General features: G+C 39.8%; 2 protein-coding genes across 2 annotated transcripts in view; both read left to right on the top strand.

The window, feature by feature from the left end:
• Positions 1 to 20,182: 20,182 nt before the first annotated feature.
• Positions 20,183 to 24,423, top strand: LOC131838805 (tubulin alpha-1A chain). Its single transcript, XM_059185462.1, has 4 exons — positions 20,183 to 20,324; positions 22,405 to 22,627; positions 22,759 to 22,907; positions 23,236 to 24,423. The coding sequence occupies exons 1-4, from the start codon at positions 20,322 to 20,324 to the stop codon at positions 24,214 to 24,216; spliced, it is 1,356 nt and encodes a 451-aa protein (XP_059041445.1). The 5' UTR covers positions 20,183 to 20,321; the 3' UTR covers positions 24,217 to 24,423.
• LOC131838804 (tubulin alpha-1B chain) overlaps positions 20,234 to 25,940 on the top strand; it is a 51,992-nt gene continuing 46,285 nt past the window's right edge. Inside the window, exon 1 of the mRNA XM_059185459.1 lies at positions 20,234 to 20,324. Within this exon, the coding sequence (XP_059041442.1) occupies positions 20,322 to 20,324 (3 nt within the window). The 5' untranslated portion in view covers positions 20,234 to 20,321. The remainder of the gene's footprint in view (positions 20,325 to 25,940) is intronic.

Below are 25,940 nucleotides of genomic sequence, written 5' to 3' on the forward strand. Positions count from 1 at the left end.
CTGATGCCTCCAACTTTAATCCATTATCACATTCTAACTTGCTTCTCTTGCTTGTATGTAACCTGCAACTCCAACAGTAAGAAGGAAACTTGGTTCCCACCACCCCCCATCCATTATACGTAATGGTTTAGTTCCAGTATAGATACATAGTGATTTCAGAACTGTTAATTGTACCTTCGCGGGGAACAACTTTATTGCCTAGAGTACAGCACTTATCTACAATTCTTTTCACCATTAGTCTTATAGATTCCATTCATTTCCAAAGTTAGTTGGATGAGCACTGTTTCTCCCTATCCTTTTCAGTGAGGTTTTTCATACATTTGTAATGCAGTTGGGTTCTTTTATTACATTCTATTCTGAGATGCCCTAACCTCCTAAATGACTTGAGAATAGTTTGTTTGTTTGTTTGTTTTATTTTTTTAGAATAGTTTTTAAAACTCACTATCTTGGGGCTAAAGAAGCTCTTTGCTACTGGGATATTATTATTTCTATCCAGTGAACAGAACCAGGCAATAATTTTTTTCAGGGCTATAATCTTTTTTTTTAAGAAGCTTTATTTACATGTAATTAATGTACCATACAATTCACCCAGTTAAAAATGCACAATTTAATGGTTATGAGTGGGTTCATAGAGTTGTACAACCATCATCATAATCAATTTTAGATTACTTTCATCACCCCACGAAGAAATCCTGTACACATTAGCAGTCACTCCCCATTTTCTCCAACTTCTTCCCACAAACCTTCTCTACGCCAGCCCCAGGCAACTACCAATTTACTTTATGTCTCTATGAATTTGCCTATTTTACGTAAACAAAATCATACAAGATGTGGTTTTTATGTCTAGCTTCTTTCACTTAGCAACATGATTTCAATGTTCATCTCTAGAGTCAAACAAAGAAACAGACTCTTAAATATGGAGAACAAACTGATGGTTACCAGACGGGAGGTGGATAAGGGAATGCATGAAATAGGAGAGGAAAATTAAGAGTAAACTTATCATGATGAGCACTCACAAATGCGCAGAATCATCAATCACTATATTACACACCTAAAACCAATATAACACTGTATGTTAACTATACTGGAATTAAAATTAAAAACACTAAAAAATCTTTATTCCTGTGGAGTCACAAACTACCTATAGGTAGATAGATAGATAACCTTCAGGTAGCATAAATGCTATATAGGAATATGCTTAAGGGGTGCCTGGGTGGCTCAGTCAGTTAAGCCTCTGGTTTTGGCTCATTTCATGATTTCAGGGCCCAGAGTTGGGCTCCACACTCAACACAGAGTCAGCTTAAGACTATCTCTTCCTTTGGCCCTCCCCCACCAAACTCACACATGCACACACTCAAATAAATAAATAAATCTTTTTAAAAAAAGAATATGAATAAGGCCGAGGGGAGGGTAATGTGTGGAAATGGCTCAAGATGCTTCTTGGATAAGTAAGTGTTGACAGACTCAAAAAAAAAAAAAAAAAGTTCATCTCTATTGTGACATACACACCATTCCTTTTTTCTTGTTCAGTAATATTCCTCTATAAGGATAGACAGTAGTTTATTTGTTCATTCATCAGTTGACGAACATTTGGGTGGTTTCTATTTTTTGGCTATTATGAACATTTGTCTACAGGATTTTATGTGGACATACATTTTCTTTTCTTGGGTATATAACTAGGAGTGGAATTGCTGAGTCCTATGCTAACTTTGTGTTGAACATTGTGAGGAATGGTCAAACTGTTTTCCAAAGTGGCTGTGCCATTTAACAGTCCCATGAGCAGTGTACAAGGATTCCAATTTCTCCACATCCTCATCAACACTTGTTATTATCTATGTTTTTATTATAGCCATTCCAGCAGGGGTGAGATAGCTTCAGGTGTTTGTTTTTTGTTTTATTTTGTTTTGTTTTAAAGATTTTATTTATTTATTTGACAAAGAGAGAGAGAGAGCGTGTACAAGCAGGAGCAGCAGGAGAAGGAGAAGCAGGCTCCCCACAGAGAAGGAAGCACAATGCAGGGCTCCATCCTAGGACGCTGGGATCATAACCTGAGCAGAAGGCAGACGCTTAACCAACTGAGCCACCCAGGAGCACCCAGGCATTTGTTTTTAATTGTTGATTCTTCTTATTTTTATGCTGTTTTCCCAAAACATCTTCTACAGTAGGTAAATTTCATTTGATGATGACAGTTAATTATTGATAAAGAGCTCTGAAATGGTGGAAAGAGAATGAAACCTAAATGTAGATATACTTGGCAGGGCAGGGGGGAGGCGAGGTATGCGGCTGGCTCAGTCAGAAGAGCATGCAACTCTTAATCTTGGAGTCATGATTTCAAGCCCCATGTTGAGTGTATAGATTATTTTAAAAAATCAACTTAAAAAGGGGGGCTACGGTGCCTGGCTGACTTAGAAGGGCATGCTGCTTTTGATCTTGGGGTTGTGAGTTTGAGCCTCACGTTGGGTGTAGAGACTACCTCAGTAAATAAACTTAAAAAAATACATAAATCTAGATATGTTTGAGTTCAAGACCTCAGTTTTTCTCTTATTACGTGTATAAAATGAAAACAGTATCTGTCCCACATGGTTGATGAGCAGATTAAATGAGATATCAGATGTGAAAGTTCTCTGTAAACTCTAATGCACTATACAAATATCATCATTGCTAGCTGTGCAGGGTGGTGAAAACAAGCTTTTCTCTAATGATGCTCCTTCATATCATGCTGCATAGATTTTCAGCTCCTGAAGGAATGAAGCCATATATTAATCTTTGAGTTAGTATGCAGCACATGCTTGTGCCTACCACCATCTCCTTTACTTAAACTCTCAAGGAACACTCAGAACTATGGACAGGAATCCTTTGCTGGATTCACTTTATTACCGCCTTTTCAGATCATTAGAACTTCTGTAGGCAGGAACTCTCCCTGGTCTCTAACTTGCTTGCTTCATGTCTTCTCTTCTTGTTTCAACCATTTGGATTTAGCGATTCAGCTTTAGAATGCGGTAACCTGAGCACCACGAGCCTGGAAACTTGATACACCATTACATCTGGCTATTGACCCATGACTCTCCATAATTTTCATCTCACCTCTGCCCAGCCTGGACATGTAGGATGTTCTAATTGTATCATCTGAGGAGGGACACTAGTCACTCATGTCCTGTCAAATCCTGAAAGTCTTCCTCTAAAACTCTCCCATTATATTCTTTCTTTTCATTTTCACTGCCATCAGCCCAGCCCAGACTTCCATGGCTTCTTGCCTCTTTTTAAATCATATGTCCCTTGAAAGTGACTTTGCCACTAGACCATAGGGTAATTGGAAAGGAAATAGAATACTGTGGCTTCTAAAGTGGAATACCAGCGGGCATCTGGGTGGTACAGTTGGTTAAGAGTCTGACTCTTGGTTTCAGCTCAAGTCACAATCTCAGAGTCATGAGATCAAGCCCCAGTGGGCTCCCCACTCAGCACAGAGTCTGCTTGGGATTCTCTCTCCCTCTGCCCTTCCCCTCTGCTTTCAATCTCTCTCTCTTTCAAATTAATAAATCTTAAAGAAATAAAATAAACTAGGACACCAGTAGTAAACCATGGAATGGGGCCACATTTATAAAAATTTACTACAGTGAATTTCAAACAGTAGGTTTACTATTCATTAGTATGTCAATAAATCAATTTAGTGAATTACGACCAGTATTTTAAAAATGAAATAGAATAGGATAGAAAATATCAGAAAATATTATGCATAGTAAGAATATTATTTTGTTTGAGGCATATAATATGAACACAAATGTATTTTTTACAATGGGTCAATGGTCAAAGGTTGGAAAAATACTGATTAGTATTGTACATGTTCTGTTAAAAAATTATTAGAAATAACCTAAGTGTTGGGGTGCCTGGATGGCTCGGTCAGTTAAGGATCTGCCTTCGGCTCAGATCATGATCCTAGAGTCCTGGGATTGAGTCCCACATCAGGCTCCCTGCTCAGCATGGAGTCTGCTTCTCCCTCTCTCTGCCACTCCCTCTCTCTTTCTCTGAAATAAATAAAATCTTAAGGGCCACCTGGGTGGCTCAGTCATTAAGCATCTGCCTTTGGCTCTGGTCATGACCCCAGGGTCCTGGGATGGAGCCCTGCATCAGGCTCCCTGCTCTGTGGGAAGCCTGTTTCTCCCTCTCCCATTTCCCCTGCTTGTGCTCCCTCTCTCATTGTCTCTCTCTCTTTCAAATAAATAAATAAAATCTTAAAAAAAAAATAAAAAGAAGGAAGAAAGAAAGTACCTAAGCATTAAGCTTGATCTATGGTTAGTATGAAAAATATACTGGGGGGGCACCCCAGTGGCTCAGACAGTTAAGCATCTGCCTTTGACTCAGGTCCTGATCTCTGGGTTCTGTGGTCTAGCCTCTCATCAGGCTCCCTGCTCAGTGGGAAGCCTGTTTCTTCCTTCCCCTCTGCCCCTCTCTCCACTCATGTGCACTCTTTCTCTCTCCCTCTCTCAAATAAATAAAATCTTTTTTTTTTGAAAGATTTTATTTATTTGACAGAGAGAGATCACAAGTAGGAAGAGAGGCAGGAAGAGAGAGGGGGAAAAGCAGACTCCCTGCTGAGCAGAGAGCCCAATGCGGGGCTCAATGTGGGGTTCGATCCCAGGACCTTAAGAACATGACCTGAGCCAAAGTCAGAGGCTTTAATCCACTGAGCCACCCAGCGGCCCCTAAAATCTGTTTTGTTTTGTTTTGTTTTTTTTTAAGTATATTGGAGGAGGCTACAAAGGATTAGAACTCAGACTTTTGGGTTGAACTCTGGCTCTGCTACTTACTTGGTGACCTTCAGCAACTTACTTAAACATTTTGTACCTTGATTTTATTATCTATAAAATGGGGATAATTATAGTACCTATCTCTGAGAGTTATAATGAGGAATAAATGAGTTAACACAAGCAGACCCAAGTACAATGCCTAGAACAGATCACAGCAGTAAACTAAGAAATGTTAGCTATAATTATAAATATTCTTAAATCTCTTGGCCATGGAAATTATATTTTTAAATCCCATTTTTCAAAAATTATCATTCCAGGTTAGGTCATAAGCCTTCTCACACATACAGACAAGGTCTATGATCTATAGATTTCATTAAAGACTCTTTGGGTAACCACCTCAGAATCCAAAAGCTTCCAATAGTTGCTATGATGAGAAAACTGTGCTGTCCTTGCAACCTGTTTTATACTTCTATCTATGACGCTGCCAGATGTACCCCATGTGCTGAGAAGTGGTGGGTCATACAAGAGAATGTCCTGTGTTTAATGGTAAACATAATTTCTACCAAGTCCTGTGTTTGAGGGCACTCATTTAATAAAACTTGTAGTAGTCTACATCACTGAGCAGATGACTTCCTTCACTTATACAACATGAGAATCCAGCAACATGATGCCCACTGCCACAAGGGTGGACTGTTTCCCTGAAGTTATACTGCTGGTACATTGATCCTTGAAAACTCCTCTCCTAGTAGTTTGACTGGCTCTGAGAGAGAGAGGTTAAAAAAAAAATAAGAAAAGAAAAAAGCCCTGGTTTGTAGCATTGGCCAATTTCCATGGTGTAAACACTCCCACCATGACCAGTTTCAAGCCACCAATGTGATGTCACTGACTACAGAGTTGGAAAGAGGAGCCTACAGTCTGTGTGTTAGAGCAGGCCCCAGCACACCACCCACATGGGACTATTTCAGGTTTTCTGTCCAGTGTGTATGTAAGAATGAAAGCGTTTTTTAACTAATTCAGTGGGCTTTTTGGTTATGCAAAGGAAAAGGAAATATTTTACTTTAAAATGGAGATTTTGAGACAATGTGACTCCAAGGCACTGATCAAAGCTCTGGATAATGTAAACTGTGACAGTTTTCCAACCCGGTTCTTTTGAAAAAGTATTCTTTTCCAAATTAGAATTCAGATCACACAGTCCCTAAAAATGATCTCTTGTTCTTATTAGATAAGGAAATGAAAAGAGGAGATCAGATAAATGCAGAAAGGCTGTCGGGACAAGTCTTTGCCTCAGACTGGGCTGATATTGCAGAACCCAATCTGAAACATTCATCTAAAGACCCCATGGAATGTTATTATACACTGGATAACCTAGATCTGGGGAAATGCAAGGATGGGGCAATGAAGGGTTCTGGCAGATGGGTTGAGGCCTTTGTGGAAAAGTCAACCCCAGAAGAGGCAGACATTCGGAGTCTCAACTACCCCATAAGGGGACAGAGAGACCCCGGGACCCATATTCTCCACCTTGACACATAGGTGATGTCCTACACAATTTATTCCTATAAAAAAAAATTCTCTATTAAACTGTATGCATAGAGCAGTGGTTCAAAGTCAAACACCAGAGACAGATTGGCCTAGGTTTGAATTTTCATTTTGTAACTCATTAACTGTGAGAGACCTTGGGCATATTATGTAACTTCTCTGCACCTCAGTTTCCTCAATGGAGGAATAAAGCAAATATAATTGTAACTATCCCCAAGAATTATTTTGAGGATTAGATTAGATAATATAGCAGTTAGCCTTGAACAGGTGCTCAAAAATTAGTAATAATCACAATAATTATCTCTTCAAGCCTGCTTTTGGCAGCTAGATGCCTGATGGAAGGAGATAATTTATGTCATCACGGCATCAATCTTTTCTAAATCTTAGCCCAGATTTGCAACTGTTTCCAGGTAAGTTCAAAGTTCTGTCTACACTTAGGCAGGAAATACACAGGAAGCAAAATTTTAAGGTGTGTGTTTGTACAAGATGGCGTGAGTAGTGGGTTGTACAGGTCGGTGAAGCTCACCTAAGAGCCAATGTTTAATGTCAAGAGATGATGTAGGTTATTTCTGGGGGTGGTCCTGACACGGATCTTTATCAGAGTCTCTGGAGTCCTATTGGAAATGGTACCATCATTTGCACCATGACTCTGTGGTCACTAAGGTGATCTCAAGCTGTCAAATAAACATGATGGGACCTCAGAAATGGAAGTCATCTAAATCTGATGAAATCTTTCTTGTCTGTGTCCCTCTTTCAGACTGTTAGGCATTTAGTTAAAGCTGGTGACACCAGAATATAACTTTTACTTTAATTAAACCGTTCTTCAGTGTTCTCTCAGTGCTCTGTGCTGAAAGAACAGGCATTCATGGAGAGGATATTGGGGATGAACTATTGGTGTGAAGTCTCCATTTGACACTGATTTTCACTGAACACAAGACAGACTGTTTGCGGCAGGACCATTGGGGATAATGGGTGCTGGGTTTTGTGCAATGATTTTTATCTCTGGTGTTTCTGGCACTGATTAAGGTTTCAGGCAAACAGAGGCACTGAGGACCTAGCAACAATTGCTAGGGAGCTTCCTGGTTGCCAGCAACAGTAAATGCCACAGAGACACAAAGACTCAACCTTTCACATGCACACAATGAAACCTGGAGCCTGGTGTCTTATTTCAGATCCAACAGTCTTCTAGGTAGAGCACAGCAGCGTCTTCTTTCCCCCTTTTATATTTGATTTTTAAACTTTTGTACAGAAACACTGCCCAGGAGCATTAATTTGTTCAAGAACACTTACATTCTAACCTCTCTCTTAGTGCTGTCCATTTTTACTCCCCCATTTACTCCCCTGTCCATTTACTGTAATGGACATTTACAGTAATACTGTCCATTTACTCCTCATTTTGGGGGAGAAATGGAATGAAACAGTACTGCAGATCTGATATGGCATTTTAAATAAGGTGTGACTTGCTTAATGTGTTTGTAATAGGCAATCTTCTACAAAGTTACAATCGATTTTTATCCTTCTGATAATATTCAGTAATACTATCTGAAAGATCCTCTTCTCCAAGTATAGTCTCCAATTTGTTTCTAGAAAAGGTAGAAGCATACAGAATATGAAATAGAGCACTGGCAATTTAAGGTTTTTCCATGACTCATTCAAGGAAATTGCATAATAGCCTTTCTCTGCCAAGCTCACACACTCTTCTCAAATACCTTGCTCTTTTCCTTATTCTATTTCCCTGCCCCTGTCACTTTTTCTAACCTTTCTATATGCCATTAACTTTTCTCTCTTTTCTCCAAGGCTGTAAAACTCTCTAGGGTATAGTCATGTGTTATGCAAGGTGATAAGGGAACTGAAGTGCCCCCAAGCTTGCTAGTCTGTTTCCTAGCGACTGTATGACATGTTGCTTAGTAACATGAGGGGTGAGAGTGAAGTCTATCTCACATATCTAAAAATACTGAAATCATTTAAAAAAAATAGTGGGCTTATTGCATATACTAAATCCAGAAACAATCTTCCACAGAGGGAACTTATTTCAGGCCATGCTACCTTGAGTAAACCTCTATATCTCTTATAATCTATATACTAAAATAACAGGTAGCTTTTCTTATAAACAGGTAAAGAAGAAAAAAAAAACACAGCCTTTTCTAATCCTTTCTTTTCTATACAGGCATCATCGCATCATCAGTGTTGAAGCAGAATGAAGTGTTTCCTAAATGATCTTATAGGCTGGGCAGATGAAGAAAAACACAAACTTTCTTTTCTGCACATGCATAATTGATTTTTTTTTAAAGATTTATTTACTTATTTGAGAAAGAGAGAGAGTAGGGGGAGGTCAGAGGGAGAGGGAGAGAGAGAATCCTCAAGCAGACTCCCTGCTGAGCGAGGAGCCTGATTGAGGTCCAGGCTCAATCCCAGGACCCTGAGATCGTGACCTGATCCCAAAGCAAGAGTCAGGTGTTAAACCAACTGAGTCACCCAGACGGTCCCATAATTGACTTTTAAATCTAAATGGAGACTGAGAATGTTTCCCAAAACACCTGTTTTTGGGAGTTGTGTCTTTTAAGATTACAACAGTATAGAGAGTAATTCTTTGTCAACTTGTCCAATAGTTTTCAGAATTCAGAAATAACTGAATCATACCACCCAAAACTATTAAAACTTGTAAGTTCCAAAATAGTAAATATTAATTTTAAGAGAATACCATTTACTGATTTAGACCTACTAAATTGGATTTTCTGGTGAGGGTACCGGGAATCAGTATTTTTAACTAGTACCCTCGTTATTTCAGCGCAGTTAGGAAGCACCAGTATAGAGGATGATTCTACTATGTTATAAAGGGCTATCCTCAGGACGCCTGGGTGGCTCAGTGGGTGGGCCACTGCCTTCGGCTCGGGTCATGATCCCAGAGTCCTGGGATCGAGTCCCACATGGGCTCCTTGCTCGGCAGGGAGCCTGCCTCTGCCAGCCTCTCTGCCCGCTTGTGTGCTCTCTCTCTCTCCCTCTCTCTGACAAATAAATAAATGAAATATTACAAAAAAAAAAAAAAAAGGGCTATCCTCTACTGTCTTGGCTCTTAGATTTATATATGTAATACTTAAAGAGGAAGCTTCAAAGACCAAGTCCTATATAGTCTACCACTAATAAAGCTGTCAAGCTTTAGATAATTAGTCATTTGCTCATTCTGGAAATATTTATTAAGACAATTTGAAATATAATTGATAGAATTTAGTGATCAGTTGGGATTAACTTAAAAGAGTTGATATACATAAAGTGCTAAGAATAGCATCTGGCATATAGGAAATATTATGTAAAAGTTATATAAGGTTATATTATTATATAAGGTTATTATTATTTTAATCTATCTTGGTAGAATAGAAAGATGACAATGAACTGACCTTGAGAACACAGAGTAATTGAGAATATAGAATACTAAGGAGGGTAATGGAGAAAAATAACTAATTCCATTTAGATATGTTGAACTTGAAATACCTGCAGGTCATCAAAGGGGATAAAGCCAGAAAGAAATACAAGTCCTAAAGATGGGAGCATGTTGTATAAGTCATTTTAAAAGTGAATTCTGACTTTTTGTGTGGCTAGTGCCACATAAAAATGGACGTTACAATTCCTCAGTATTTTACTTCTTACAACATCATTGCATCTGTTCTGTTGTTTACTAGTCTATCAATCTCACCCTGATTTTTCTACACTATGGAATAGATTAAAACAAGAATTTGAAAGAAAAAGAGAAGCCCACATTGGATGGTTGGGGGAGGGGACTCTGGAGCTTCTCTTGACTACTATCAAATCCTTGTAGCCAGGGCACCATGGCAACCTTCCCAGTCTGCCACCTAATTTCCATCTGCTTTAAGGGGAAAGGTTGGGGAGGGGGGAACGGAAGCAAAGCCGGTCAGTGTGCATTCTTGTGAGTGTGTGTAATTTGGGTTAATGAAATGCAACCAAATTATAAATTGCATTTTATGGAAAACTGAGATTATCTACTGTGTTCCCTAATTCCTTCTCTTTCTTCTCTTCTCAGGATGCCTTTGAGCCTCTTCAAATTGTCCCTTTTCCCACATGTCAATAGGCTTAGGTAAACCACCTCCCCAATATGTCAGAGCAAAATTAAAAATTAAAATGTGTATCTCAGGGCATAAATACGATGTTCAAAAGAGTGCTTCAGTAAGTGACTGAACATCCATGAGTGACCTCAAAGCTTATATTACAATGCCAGAGATTTGTTTTTAACAGAGTACAGGTGTTTGTGTTATTTCATAAGTCTTACTTCTGGAATAGAAATTCATTAATATTTCTCTCTGCCATACACACCAAAGTCCTTCCCAAAATAGATGAAACTCAGTTACCAGAGTCACTGATAATTCTTACCACTGTTATCCAGAAAAAAAATGATTATTTAGTAATGTTGTGTTATGTTGAGAAACACAGAGTTTTCTCAGAGTTTGAGAAAGATAATGTTAAGCTCTAAACAAAATGCTGAATTCAGATGTGGGTCATAATCTCACCTAAACTGTTAATGGTGGAATTTGGCCAAGGATAGTTTTTAAAGGCCGTACATAGTGAGAACGAAATCTCAATACATTGATCAGTACTGAACCCTAAAGTAAAGATAAGTGCAAATTCATCATGTCAGCATAATCATGTCCATATCCTTGCTTAAATTTAGAGTTTGAAATCTGTTTTTGTTAGAGAATTTAAGAGAAACCTACTTGCTTGAATTTACTCTGACTTGCATGAGGAAGGGCAGTGTGCATTCCACAAAGGAGGTAGGGGCACTGGGTGGTGTGAGACAGTGAACACTATACTGGGATGAAGTTGGGAAATTTAGCACACTTCTTTGCGTTGGCAGCTCCTGCACTGTCCTCTCTCTCACAGCACTTGACACAATGTATTGTAGTAACAGTTTTAATGATAGGACCTTGAACTTCTCTGGGCCAAGAAACATGTTTTAGGTGTTCGTGTCAAGCCTTATTATATACTATTTCCTTGTTGCTAAATCCAATGAGCATTCCCCTGCCCTGACTAACACCCCCTCTGCCGTATTCACTATTATTCAGCACTCTACTTGACACTGCCCTTCCTTTGTTTCTGTAACATCGGTATCTTTTGCTTTTCCTCCCTTTTTGGCCAGTTCTTTTTTATTCATTTCCTTACACCACCACCACTGCTACTTCTCCTCCTCCTCCCACACTTCCACTCCTGCTTCTGCTGCTGCTGCTGCTGCTGCTGCTGCTTCAGTCCTCTACTGTTTGTTTGTTGTTGTTGTTTTTTAAGATTTTATTTTAAATTATTCTCTACACCCAAGGTGGAGCTCTAACTTACAACCCTGAGATGAAGAGTCACATACTCAGAGTACCTGGATGGCTCATTTGGTTAAGCAACTCACTCTTGGTTTCAGCTCAGGTCGTGATTGCAGGGTCCAGGGATCCAGCCTAGCATGGGGCTCCCCACTCAGCATGGAGTCTGCTGGAGATTCTTACCCCCTCTTTCTCCTGCCCCCACTGCTCCTCCCCACTCTTCGTGTCAGGTGCATATGCTCTCTTTCTCAAATAAATAAAAAGTTTTTTAAAAAAGAGTCACATGCTCTAACCACTGAGCCAGCCAGGCACCCCTCTTTGCTGTCTTTAATGTATTAAGTATGTTCTCAAATCGATAAATCAACCTCCTATATATTCCTCAATCAATTTCTCTTTCAATCCATCTCTTTCCTTCTGTCCCTGTAGCTAAATTTATCCTCAATCAGGCTCTCATCACAAAGCCTAGATGATTGTAGTAGCCTCCTAACTAGTCTCCTTGCTTTCAGTCTCAAACTCTTCCAGTCCGTTCTTTGAAGGCAGAATGGTCTTTCTAACTTGGCTAAATTGTGACAGAAAGGAGAACTGAACCCAGGTCTGCCCCATCCTTCACTGCTCATTGCACCTCATTCCTAGACATCACCAGCTCTAGACCCTTCCATATATTTCCCAAGTAGGTCTACTTCTTTTTACTTCTTTGAGTCAGTCTTACTATCTACTAATCACCAATCTTCTAACCAGTCTTCCTACACTGTTTCCTTATCCTCAACTCTGTTCTATCTATTCTTCCTGCAGGTAGCAGTCAGAAGTAGCTTTCTGAAATGCAAAGTTCATTAGTCCTCTTTCCTTTAATGGTTCTCATTGAGTTTGAAATAAGGTCCTTTCATAATCAATTCTTTGTCTAACCCTCCAGTCTCATGGCTCCCCAATTCCCTTTCCTTATATTTATGTAACAAACCTTAACAAACCACTTCCAGTTTCTGAAACTAACCCAGTTGTCTGTGTATTTGCATATGCATTCTCTTCTCCATTTGTACCTGCTACTCCGATTTATTTTTCAAGACAATCCCAAGAATTGTCTCTTCCAGGAAGCCTTCCTGCATTCTCTATACTACCCCATCCCCCAAAGATCTAGAGGTTATAGGTAATATATACATCCTTGCATGGGATCAAGCCATGCCTCTTTCTTGGGACTTATCAGAATGCATTATATCTAATTAAATCTTAGCTAAATTAACATCTATTTACCCTACACTATGCCTGGCCCAATATACGCAACTTAGTAGGCAATCAATATGCGTTAGCAAAAAGAAGAAACAAATGAATTAATTGAAACATATAGGGTTGATTATCCATATGAGTTAATTACTTGGGTTAAAAACGATTATAATAATTTAGAAAATAATAAAGTTGAAATACGTATGAGCTAGTGAGAGGAGGCTTCCCATATATACATATGGTACCTTAATTCATAACAAAAGTGTCACTTCAGTCAGTGGGGCAAGGATGGTCTTATAAATAAATAGTGCAGGACCAACTGGATATCCATATGAGGGAAAAAATGGGTCTGATCTCTACTTCATACCAAATACACACGAAGATATCAGTTCCCATATATATTGTGGAACTGAATGTAAAAGTTTACAACAAGTCCTTTAAATAAATCCTTTAGAATATATTCTATCTCAATCATGACCCTGTGCATAGGCAAAGATTTCTTAAACGCAAATCAAAAAATGCTAGCAATAGGAACACCTGGCTGGCTTAGTTGGTAGGTTTGCAACTCTTTATCTCAGGGTGATAGGTTCAAGCCCTGTGTTGAGTGTAGAGATTATTGAAAAATAAAATCTTTTTTTAAAATGCTAACAATAAAGAAAAAATGATAAATTGAACTACTTAAAAAACTTCTGTTTATAGAATGACACCATTAGGAGAGTGAAAAGGCAAGCTGCAGAGTAGGGAAAAAACTTTTTTTGTAATCTTTAAATCCAACAAAGGGCTCTTCTTCATAATATATAATGAACCAAACACTGAGATAAAGACAGGCAATTCACGAGAAAATATGAGAGAACTTTGAACAGGCATTTCACCATAGAGGATATTAAATAAACACATGAAAAGGTGTCAACCTCATTAGTCACAATGTGGTAGATACTATACTATAAACTCTCCTGAATGGCTACAATGAGAGAGGATGAGAAGCAGAAGTCTCTTACACTACTAGTGGGAGTGTACGTTACAACTTCAGGAGGCTTCTCAGATAGTGATAATGCTCTGTTTCTTGATCTGCTTGCTGGTTACACTACTAATAATGTTAAGTTTGCAAAAAATTCACTGAAGTGTAAATTTATGATTGGTAAAAATTTATGCATGTATGATATCCTTCGATAAAAAGTTTTCAAAATAAAGAAGAAAAAAGACAGAAAGGCTTTTCACGTGGTGAACATAACTGCATGCACAGGAATTGTGTTTCCCATTGAAATTCTGGGTTATACTTGGAGAATTCTATTCTCATATCATACTGCCAGCATACAATGCTGTTTTCATTAGGTTTTAAATATGCATCACCACCCCTCTACTCCTTACCTTTCTCAAATTCCCAGCAGCTTCCAATCCCTCTATCACCGCAAACCGTGTAAAGTTCAACTGTAAGACCACATCAACAGATTGACAACCCCCCCCACAAATGCATTTCCTGCTCAGACTTGTATCCCTTTTCAACTTCCCTATTTCCTTCCTTCCTTCCTCCTTCCCTCCTCTGTTTCTCTCTTTTTCTTTATTTTTTTACAATAAGCTCTATATCCAACGTGGGGCTTGAACTCACAACTCTTGGACCAAGAGCTGCATGCTCTATAAACTGAGCCAGCCAGGTGTCCCCAGTAACTTCCCCATTTTTATAAAGAGCACCATTATCAACCATTTCATGCTCGAATCCACCAAGTTCAAAATTTTAAGGGTTTTTACTCTTTCCTTTTTGCCTCATGTTCCGCCAGTCACCACTTGGGATTCTTCCTTTGGATGGTATCTTTTCTTATCCCTTTCTTTTTTTTTTTTTTTTTTTAATATTTTACTTATTTATTTGACAGACAGAGATCACAAGGAGGCAGAGAGGCAGACAGAGAGAGGAGGAAGCAGGCTCCCTGCTGAGCAGAGAGCCTGATGCGGGGCTTGATCCCAAGACCCTGGGATCACGACCTGAGCCGAAGGCAGAGGCTTTAAACCACTGAGCCACCCAGGTGCCCCTTCTTATCCCTTTCTAACCATTCCTTCTGTAATTATGAAGATCTGAGACCTTCTGCTTAGGTTTGCAATAACCTCCTTATTGGTGCCATTATCCAGCTTCTTTCCCTACTCCACTTAGCTGTCAGATTAATTTTATAAATTATAAAATTTATAAATACTAAAAATATAGAATTATATTTATAAATTATAATGTATTGATATTACTCTTATTAAAATGCTGTTCACTCTTTTCTATAAGAACACAAAAGCTTCACGCTGCCTATGGATTCAAGCCCCAACTCCTTCTTCAGACTGGAGTTCAAAATGTTTCATCAACTAGCTCCACTTCTCATATATAACACTTCATCCATCATTCCTTTGCATGCCCAAATTGAGACAAGATTTTTGCTCTCCCTGGTACACCAGATCAACATCATACTATGTCTTTGTTAACATAATGTTCTCTGTTAAAAGTACTCACTCTGCTCCTGTAACATTTGGTTATGAGCCACCATTCTGAGTGAAGACTTCCATGATAAACCATAGCTCTTAATACAAGGACTTTTTCCTTCTCTTCAAATTTCTATAACTTTCTCTTCAAGGTAGTACAGAATAAATTGTGAAGCAGATACAAATTGTCTTCAACATCCACAATTTCCTCTTTTTAGTACTTATTTTCTAAAGATTTATTTATTTATTTGACACAGAGAGAGAGAGACAGAGAGAGAGAGGGAACACAAGCAGGGGGAGTGGGATCCTGGGACTCCGGGATCATGACTGAGCCACCCAGGCGTCCCGATCTTCATTTATTTGATTGCCCATGTGTAGAGTATGGAGTTGGTGTCCTACTTACTTCCAGTGGTGCAATGGTATCAGATGATTATTTTTAATTTACTTTTTTCTATTTTTATTTTTCCTTTGTGGTATCTTTATGATCTCATGGGTTTATATTGTTAAATTTATTATTATTAAAATTGCATAAATACAAAAATGAATAAAATAGAATTTTATAGCATAATAATTGCAAAGTGACTAGCTGGCTTTTATAACTCCTTTGCCTTCCTACCAAAATCAACTTTCAGGAAATTATCTCCATTTTAACATAATTTTATTTTTATTTATTTATTTATTTTTTAAAAGATTCTATTTATTTACTTGACATACAGAGATCACAAGTAGGCAGAGAGGCAGGCAGAGGGAGAAGAGGAAGCAGGCTCCCTGCAGAGCAGAGAGCCCGATGCGGGGCTTGATCCCAGGACCCTGGAATCAGGACCTGAGCCAAAGGCAGAGGCTTTAACACACTGAGCCACCCAGGTGCCCCTAACATAATTTTAAATCAATATGTCCTTTCACAGGTTTTTAAGTATAAGATTTACTTCCATTATAGAATTGAAGCAGCCATATTTAGGATTTGGGATCTTCATTTTAAAACTAAGAGCCACCCATTGATCTGCTTTAAGCAGTGAAGTGACATGATCTGTATTATGTGACATGATCTCTGAGATGTATTATAATAAGATCACTTCGGCTGTTGTGTGAAGACTGAACTGGGTGGGGTAGAGCAAATATATAGAAAATCTAGGAGGGTACTAAAGTTGTCCAGGCAAAAGATGATGTACTTACTAGAATGGAGGTGGTTGAGGTGGAGAGAAAAGCACAAAATTTGAGAGTGATTTAGGAGGTAGACTTCACAGGACTTAGTGACTGATTCTATGGTGGTTAGAAAAGGAGAGGGAGATATCAAGAATAATTCTCATTTCTGTATGAGAATCCAGATGGATGCTTCTGCATTTACTGAGCAAGAGAACCACATAAGGAGGAGGTATATATTTGGGAGAAGATACCTAGTTCAATTTGGGATACCTGTGAGAAACCCAGTCAGAGACTAGAAGTTTACAACACAACCTGGAACTAAGAGGAGTTGTTAAGAAGTGGTGGGCATATAAAAAGAATTTGAAGCCTTGGGAATGAATGCACTTACTATCATCTAGGAGTGACTAAGATCATATAGAATAAAATGAGGAAAGAGTCTAGGATTGAACCTTGAGAAACTCCAATATTTAAAGATTGGTAAAGGAGGAGGAACCAGCAGAGACAGAGAAGAAACAAAGAAATGTAAGAGGGAAACCCAGAAAATGTAGAGTTTCTGAGGACAAGGGAAGAAAGTGTTCCAAGAAAGAGATAAAATATCAACTGTGACAAAGCTTATCACAGGTCAACAAGGACTAAAAAGTGTCCAGTGGATTTAGCAACAACCATGGAGGGCATTTGGTTTCAAGGAATGGTAAGAGCAGAATCCAGATTGAATGGATTTAGGGATAAATAGGAAGTGAAGAAGAAAAAAGAAAAACAACTTTCTTGTTTCCTATATAAATTATAACACATGAGATTGTGCAATGGATTCTACAAAGCTCCTCTCTGTATACTTACAAACACATGCTGTTCTTCTATATAAGTGTATTTGTTTTATTACTTCAGTTAGATTGGAAGACTCTGGGGGTGCCTGAGTGGCTCAGTTGGTTAGGTGTCTGTCTTTGATGTGGGTCTTGATCTCCAGGCCCTGGGATGGAGCCCTGCATTGGGCTTCCTGCTCAGAGGTAAGCCTGCTTCTCTCTCTCTCTCTCTCTCCCCCCTCTGCTTGTTTTCTCTCTCAAATAAATAAATAAAATCCTAAAAAAAAAAAAAAAAGATTGAAAGACTCTAGAGAAAAGAGACCATGTTACTACCTCTGAATTACACTATCTAGGATGGTCAAGGACTCACTGTAAAAACCCAGTAAATGCTTATTGAATAAAAAAGGCAAAATACTTATTCAATACCTTTAAGTTAGTCATTATAGTAGTTAATGAAAATATGCACAGAAAGAAACTGTTCGTTTAATTTAACAAACGTGTGTATAATGTCTAATAGATGCTTGGCAGTTTGCCAGAGACTGGGATTCATATTTTAATGCAGAAGAGGTGTAGATACACAAATAAATAATTTAAATTCTACAAATATTATAAAAGAAAAGATGTTTTATGCTAATTTTACTGTAGACATGAACAAATTTATTAGTAGAATACTTATACTTTGTAAGTAAAAGAAATTAGCAGAAAACAAAAAGAGGTGAACTAGTAAAAAATCTTTTTAATAGTTTGCATGCTATTAAGTCAGATAACGAGGGAAAAAAGAACAGATTAATTATTTCTCTCTGCTCTCCCATTTATATATTTAAGATTATCAGTGCTCAAATAATCTATTTCTGACCTAGATCTTATTGTTACTTATACCCAAGGGGAGAAAAAAAAATCCTCATTTGCATAAGGAACAGAATAGTTCTGAGATAGAATTACAAAGAATCAATTGCATGAACATGCCTCTCTTTTATTTAATCCTCTGTAAACTGCATAAGGAACTGAAACTATTGGGAAAATTACATATTTCTTTTATAATGTAAAGAAAGTAAAATTCAAGACTGTGCCTCTCATTCTATAAGGAAAGATTTGTACACTTTACCGTGGTCCAGCAGCGTTTCTTTTATTTGACTATTAATATTTCACAAGAAGTATTTTCAATGAGCGACTTATAAATTCTTATACTCCCCAATGTCATTTAATTCTTATTTTTATTAAATGTACATTTAGGTGCAGAAAGAAACATTCAAACTGTCCTTAATTCTCCTGTCTTTTTACTGAAATATAATTTTATTTGCTAAAGGGATGGAGATAAGATGGATGTTAAGATTTTTCCTATGGAATGTGCGAGAAGTAGATAAAATGAGTTGTGTGTTGTTTTATTTTTTTCTAGGGAGACTACTGCAGCAAACTTGAACAAGTAAAGCAGAGCTATGGAGAGCAGGCTAGAAAAATCCATGGCAGCCATTGTCACACCACAACCTGCAGCAGCTGTCTCAAGTCCCTCCCTCCCACGCCTGCTCTGCCTGCCTGCCAGCCCAGCAGGAATGAATGGGCTCCGCAGAGCACTGTAAATGGTGCTGCAGACCCTGAAAAGCTGTTGCTGAAAACCGAACATTAAAAAATCATCTGCGAGAATATATATTTTCAACCTTGGTGGTCATAGCAAACCTCTTTTACCTGTAAAATTTCCTTAGCAACATCAGGTGGTGATCAGTCCAGAGTCTTATTTTTCAGAGCCCATCCTTGCTGATAATAGAGCCTTTCTAAATAGCAAAAGAATATTACTGCAATCCATTTCCTAGGGGTGAAAGCAAAGCCTTTTTGTCCCAAGAGGCAATTGAGCAACCACCAGAGTCTCTAGTTGAATAGCAACGGTGTGAGGCTGGCCACAATTCCCACAGTTGGAAGCCCAATCTCTGAGTAGATTTACCAAATTCACGAAAGAACTACACAAAAAAGAAAAGCAGTTATTAAGCTGACATAGTTGTCCGTGGATGGAGACAAAATCACAAATGGTTTTCTTTCTTACATTATACAGCTCTCCTTTTTAATTTGATGTTTTAGTTATTCTTCTCTTTCCAGGAAAAAAAAAAAAGGCAAAATATAACTGCATGGCACAGGTAACAGCACTAGCTTCTGAACTCCTTGTATTTTCTCCATTTTATACCAGGAAAGACTATTCATTTTAAGGAACAATACACTACATAAAATACATTACACAGACTTCTGATAAAGGAATATTTCTAATAGTCTATTTAACTATGGTATGTTTCTTGGATCTTAATTATCACCACGTTAGAACTACTTGTGTACTTCCATATTTAGTATGGTTTTCTTCCATCTTCCCTTTTTGTTTAGTTATTTGGGGGAGGGGTGCAAAAGAAGGTCTGAAGATAAATTACTTGAACTTGAAAAACCATTTTGCGTGGCTCTATTATTAAACCTCTTTTTTATATTTAAAAAAATCACATTTACCTAAGCCATTTTAAGCATCATTCCCATCTTCTCTCCTACTTTATCTGTAAAGCAATTAGAGATGTTGAAACTTCCTAGAATGTGGCAGAATTTAATATACTTTGAGAGAGGGGCTGGGAGTAATTTTCCATTAAATACTTCATCTCAACACAAAATCCGCGATATAAGTGTTGGAGAAAACCTACATTGGTGATTTCAACTGTAATATGAGGTTTAAGCAATATAAAAATCATCCAATTCAAGTTCTTTTTCTTGCCTTCTCCCGCCCCCTCCCCCCCAACCCCACCCCATAATGGATGCTCGGCTGACTGTTTTTGCACAGTCTCTTTGTCTGAAGGATGCAAACAGTCTATGGATGCTAGGGAAAAGGGGGTGGGGGAGAGATTACCTCATCCCATGTTGCTTGCACCAATCACCACTCTCCTGTCGTGGCTTCTCCGGGCAGATCGAGGGGTCTGGACCAACAGGAAAAGGCCCCAGCCCATCCCCATGGTGACCGAGTTGTATATAGGGAGCCGCATCCGCCCATGTGCCGCAGGTTCTCTTACATCGACCGCCTAAGAGTCGCGCTGTAAGAAGCAACAACCTCTCCTCTTCCTCTCCGCCATCTGTTCGGCAGACGCAAAGCAGCAACCATGGTAAGAATCTTCTTTCTCTGGCTCTTTGTGGCCATTGGGTGGGGTCAGTCCCCCAAGATCTACTTAGAAAACCTTAAGCCCTTTTTCCTTTACAATTTCTTTGGCTAAGGGTAGCCTTTATGCTTTGTGTGCGAGGTTTAGCTGTGCTGCCCCACATCCTGGAGCCCGGCCGCCGCCGCAGTGCGGGGTGCAGGAGCCCAGCCAGTACTGCGCCCGGGCGCAGCACGACCGTGGGGAAGAACAAAGGCGGCACAGAGCGAGTAGTTGTTATCTGAGACCTTCCGAGCCGCCAGCAGTCCATCTGTCGGTGACGAAAGGGTCTGGGGCAGGGAAAGGCGGTCGTGGCGTTGTCTGCCCGGCCCCAGCGTCTGTGCGCACGGTATTCGTGTGACTCGGAGAGGCTTTTCTTCCTGGCGTTGTTCCCAGGGGGAGGGAGAGAAGAACTCGTCCAAAAGGACCCGAGCCCAGTGGGTGTAGCTGGGAAGGAGGGAGGGGGGCGGGAAAGCACAGGGAGAAAGCGGAACCTTGGGTTAGTATAAAAAGATCCCTCCCCGGTTCTTTGGCATTTTAGAAGGATACCCGTATATTAGCGGGGACAAAATGGTTAGTTTCTGCTGGAGCCCCTGGCAGCCCGCGTCAGGGCGGCGCAGGGGCGGAGTTGTTTGTTTCTGGCTTCTCGGGCCTTGGAGCCACTGGGCGGGGTTCGCTCTCACTGTCAGAAGACTTAACTAAAAGCCTTTCATCATTGCGGAAATGTAGGCGTTAAAAGGTTTTTCATTCACTGTTAAAACTTAGATGAAATATTTTTTTCTTGAGATGCAAAATCACAGTTCTCTTGACAAGCCCTTTGAAGTCTGGTCTGTGGCCACCCCGCCCTTACTGACTGGAGTGTGTGTGTCTTTGTTGTCTGTCCGTCTGTCCCGTCTCAGTGTGCTAGGCGTACGCACGTCCGTCCAGCAGGAGAAAAGCCCACTTTGGAGAGCCAGGGTACCCTAACGCCCAGAACCCAGGGAAACGCCCTTCCCCACCCCCACCCCCGCCCCCGCCCATATGTCAGTGACTAGACAATGGGTAGACAATGGAACTTATAGCCATAAAGACCATAGAGAAGAAAATCTCTTATTGAACGTGATAAGTATGAATATTCTGTGGTGAGTAGACAATCTCAGAATGAAAATACTATTTTGTTGTTTCAAATAAATATTTCCTTATCCTTTCACCCGGGCTTTTATTCTTAAGTAGATCCTCTGATATTTTTCTAATTTAGGAACAGTTGTTTTAAAGATACTAATAATTTTTCAGTCTTTTGCAGTGGAGAAGATTCTGGAAAGACTTCTTTTTAAGTAATGAAAATGCTGCAGACAAAGAACTATCCTCTGTCCAGCTGTCTTTTGTTCTAGTGCATCTACATTAATTCATTTTAATGTAGGCATATGGTCCCAGCCGGGGTCAGAGAAGGAAAACTGGCAGAATAGCACAATGAGATCATGTAGGCAGTTTCTGGAAATAGAACTTACTCTGTTAAATAATATAGCAGACAGAACAGGCTAGTACCAGGCACAGCAAATGCAGCAATGCAGGAGGCAGACCTTGTTTAGCTTCCAATCCCTTAGTACTAATGGATTCTGCAGATAGACTGCAGAGGGGTGTGGCATCTAGCCTCAGCTGCAACGCAGATGTCCATGTTAAAATTCCAAGTCAAATGTAGAAGAAATTCCTCATTTAAAGGAAAGCAGTAGTAATACTGATTCCAATCAATTAATGATTAAATTTAACTTACTTCATTTCACAAAATCTGTGCTTTAAATATATTTTAAATATAAAAAATTTCTATTCAAGCATGACTGGAAACAATGGGCTTGAACATGGGTTAAATAGCGCCACATTATTATTCAGACCACACCCATCTGCAGCATTTGTAGCAGGTGCTTTTCCTTAATAATTTCTATTGAATTAGGGATAATCTCAAATACACTTGAAGAATACCTGTATATAATTAGAATTATTTTCAAAAATTTGCTGAAAATTCAAAATGCTAACATAACCTAATTTTACAATTTTCTTTTTTTCCTTCCCACAGCGTGAGTGTATCTCCATCCACGTCGGCCAGGCTGGTGTCCAGATTGGCAATGCCTGCTGGGAGCTCTATTGCCTGGAGCATGGCATTCAGCCCGATGGCCAGATGCCAAGTGACAAGACCATCGGGGGAGGAGACGACTCCTTCAACACCTTCTTCAGTGAGACGGGCGCTGGCAAGCATGTGCCCCGGGCCGTGTTTGTAGACCTGGAACCCACAGTCATTGGTGAGTTGGCCTCTGTAACCTCGTGAGCTCCCCCGGGGGTCTGGGACAGGTCTGTCTTGGGGACCACGTGAGGTTGAGCAGGCTTGTGCAGGTGGTGAGTGATGGGGGGCTGCTGTGTTTGCCTTTTCCAGATGAAGTTCGCACTGGCACCTACCGCCAGCTCTTCCACCCTGAGCAGCTCATCACAGGCAAGGAAGATGCTGCCAACAACTACGCCCGAGGGCACTACACCATTGGCAAAGAGATCATTGACCTTGTCTTGGACCGAATTCGGAAGCTGGTATGTTTATTCTCACGAAGTAAATAATGATCCTAAGGAAGACACTTGAAATAGGTTCTTTTCATCTCAGACACCGAATTAAAGTGTAATGGAGTGAGGTAAACTATTCCATTATAGTTTTTCTTTAAAAACCCAGTTAAAGCATGAACTATTTGGTGTCATGTAAGTAGGAAATGCTTAGTAATTCTACGAAGGTCTCCATGTAAGCGTTTCTTGTCAAAATAAGATCTGTATTCTTGGACTTGTATGAAAAGTGACAATATATTTACTAGGGATATGTTGCAAAGAGCAGTAATCCTACGTTTTCTCTATTTCTTTTTTCTACCAGGCTGACCAGTGCACAGGTCTTCAGGGCTTCTTGGTTTTCCACAGCTTTGGAGGGGGGACTGGTTCCGGGTTCACCTCCCTGCTGATGGAACGTCTCTCTGTCGATTATGGCAAGAAGTCCAAGCTGGAGTTCTCCATCTACCCAGCCCCTCAGGTTTCCACAGCTGTAGTTGAGCCCTACAATTCCATCCTCACTACCCACACCACCCTGGAGCACTCTGATTGTGCCTTCATGGTAGACAACGAGGCCATCTATGACATCTGTCGTAGAAACCTCGATATTGAACGCCCAACCTACACTAATCTAAATAGGTTGATAGGCCAGATTGTGTCCTCTATCACCGCTTCCCTCAGATTTGATGGAGCCCTGAACGTTGATCTGACAGAATTCCAGACCAACCTGGTGCCCTATCCCCGTATCCACTTCCCTCTGGCCACCTATGCCCCCGTCATCTCTGCTGAGAAAGCCTACCATGAACAGCTTTCTGTAGCAGAGATCACTAACGCGTGCTTTGAGCCAGCCAACCAGATGGTGAAATGTGACCCTCGCCATGGTAAATACATGGCTTGCTGCCTGTTGTATCGTGGCGATGTGGTTCCCAAAGATGTCAATGCCGCCATTGCCACCATCAAGACCAAGCGTACCATCCAGTTTGTGGACTGGTGCCCCACTGGCTTCAAAGTGGGCATTAATTACCAGCCTCCCACAGTGGTGCCCGGTGGAGACCTGGCCAAAGTCCAGCGAGCTGTGTGCATGCTGAGCAACACCACAGCCATCGCTGAGGCCTGGGCTCGCCTGGACCACAAGTTTGACCTGATGTATGCCAAGCGTGCCTTTGTTCACTGGTATGTGGGGGAGGGCATGGAGGAAGGGGAGTTTTCTGAGGCCCGTGAGGACATGGCTGCCCTTGAGAAGGATTATGAGGAGGTTGGTGTGGATTCTGTTGAAGGAGAGGGTGAAGAAGAAGGAGAGGAATACTAAAGTTAAAAATGTCACAAAGGTGCTGCTTTTACAGGGAAGCTTATTCTGTTTTGAATATTGAAAAGTGCTCTGATCAGTTAATTTGTATGTAGCAGTGTATACTCTCATATACAATTACTGACCTATGCTTTAAAACACAACGCTTTGTTACAGACCCAAGCTGTCCATTTCTCTGATGGGTTTGAATAAAGTATTCCCTGTCTTAAATGGATTCAGTCTTGTATCTTCTATTTGGGTGTTTGAAATTCATGTATTTAGTTCTGTATTATGAAGTGACTTATTTTAAATTTTAGTATATTATAAAACTTAATCATAAAATACAAAATAACAAAATTGCCACATCCATGCTCTTAAATTTTAACTCCACTATGTTACTTAAATTGCTAGTACTCTTTTTAGAATTGATAATTTACTAATACACAGCCAAAGGTCTGGTTACCTGCCAAGTCTCATAGGACAAAATGGTGACTATTCCAAATGCACTATCATGTCTTAAATTTATTTTCATGCATTCTCATCTTGGCATGTGTCTAGTGCCATGATGTTTCTTCTGCCCAGGATTCTCTGAACAAGTCTGCTATCCAAGCAATTGCTCCCTAGTTATTTACTTCTTCTTCTTTTTTTTTTTTTTTTTTTTTAAGATTTTATTTGTCAGAGAGAGAGAGGGAGAACACCAGCAGGCAGAGGCAGAGAGAGAAGCAGGCTCTCTGCTGAGCAAGGAGCCCAATGTGGGACTCCATCCCAGGACCCTGGGATCATGACCTGAGCAGAAGGCAGCAGCTTCACCAACTGAGCCACCCAGGCGCCCCAGTTCTTTACTTCTTTACAAACTTAATTTCAGCTAAATGTCATAGTAGAAAAGCCTGATATATTTACTCACTCTAATGTGTTGTATGTCTGAATTTTAACTCTCCAAATACATTATTTCGATACGGGCAAATAACTTCAAAGAATAAAACGAACAGTGCAGTTGTAGGCATCAGCACCAACATAGGGAGAGGAACAGTTCTTGGCCAATGGTTTCTTCCACAATAGAGGTCTGCTGCCAGTCCAACTGACCAAAAAGCTGAGGACCCAAGGACAGCAAACTGTCTTGTGTTATCACACCATCTTGTTCTAGGGTAATATCCAGTTGGGATGGAAGTTCTTTTTTTGTATTTATAGCCTATTTAATCTGTTTTTCCTTTGACAGTGCCAACAAAGGGGTGTAATACTATTATAGTTACTGGAATCTGAGTTTAAGTTAATGGAAATAAGGAAAAATAAGAAATAAGCCAAGATCAACTAGCTTTAAAGCCAATCCAATACTGCTCAGCAGTTTAGAAGCCAATGTGAATAGATTTTGGGGGGGAAAAAAGTAAAAGTCCTCACTAATTCAGATAAAAAAACAATGTGGAAATTAGATCAAATGTAAGTTTTTAATGTGCATTGTCAGCACATAGCAAAATATAAGGAATATGATAGATGTATGTACAATAATTATTGGTTGAATGAGTAAAGTGTAGGATAAAAGAGATTAAGTACCATTTTTTTTCACTTTTTTAAGATTTTATTTATTTATGTATTTGACAGAGAGAGAGAGAGAGAGAGACAGGGAGAGAGGGAACAGAAGTAGGGGGAGTGGGAAAGAAAGAAGCAGGCTTCCTGCAAAGCAGGGAGCCCAATGCAGGGCTCGATCCCAGGACCCTGGGATCATAACCTGAGCCGAAGGCAGACGTCCAATG

Source organism: Mustela lutreola, chromosome 8, assembly GCF_030435805.1.
Source record: "Mustela lutreola isolate mMusLut2 chromosome 8, mMusLut2.pri, whole genome shotgun sequence".
Taxonomy (NCBI): domain Eukaryota; kingdom Metazoa; phylum Chordata; class Mammalia; order Carnivora; family Mustelidae; genus Mustela; species Mustela lutreola.

Excerpts from the sequence above, each read along its gene's own strand:
- LOC131838805 (XM_059185462.1), top strand. Across the intron at positions 22,628-22,758 it reads CCTGGAACCCACAGTCATTG|ATGAAGTTCGCACTGGCACC; the intron begins GTGAGTTGGCCT and ends TGCCTTTTCCAG. Across the intron at positions 22,908-23,235 it reads TGGACCGAATTCGGAAGCTG|GCTGACCAGTGCACAGGTCT; the intron begins GTATGTTTATTC and ends TTTTTCTACCAG.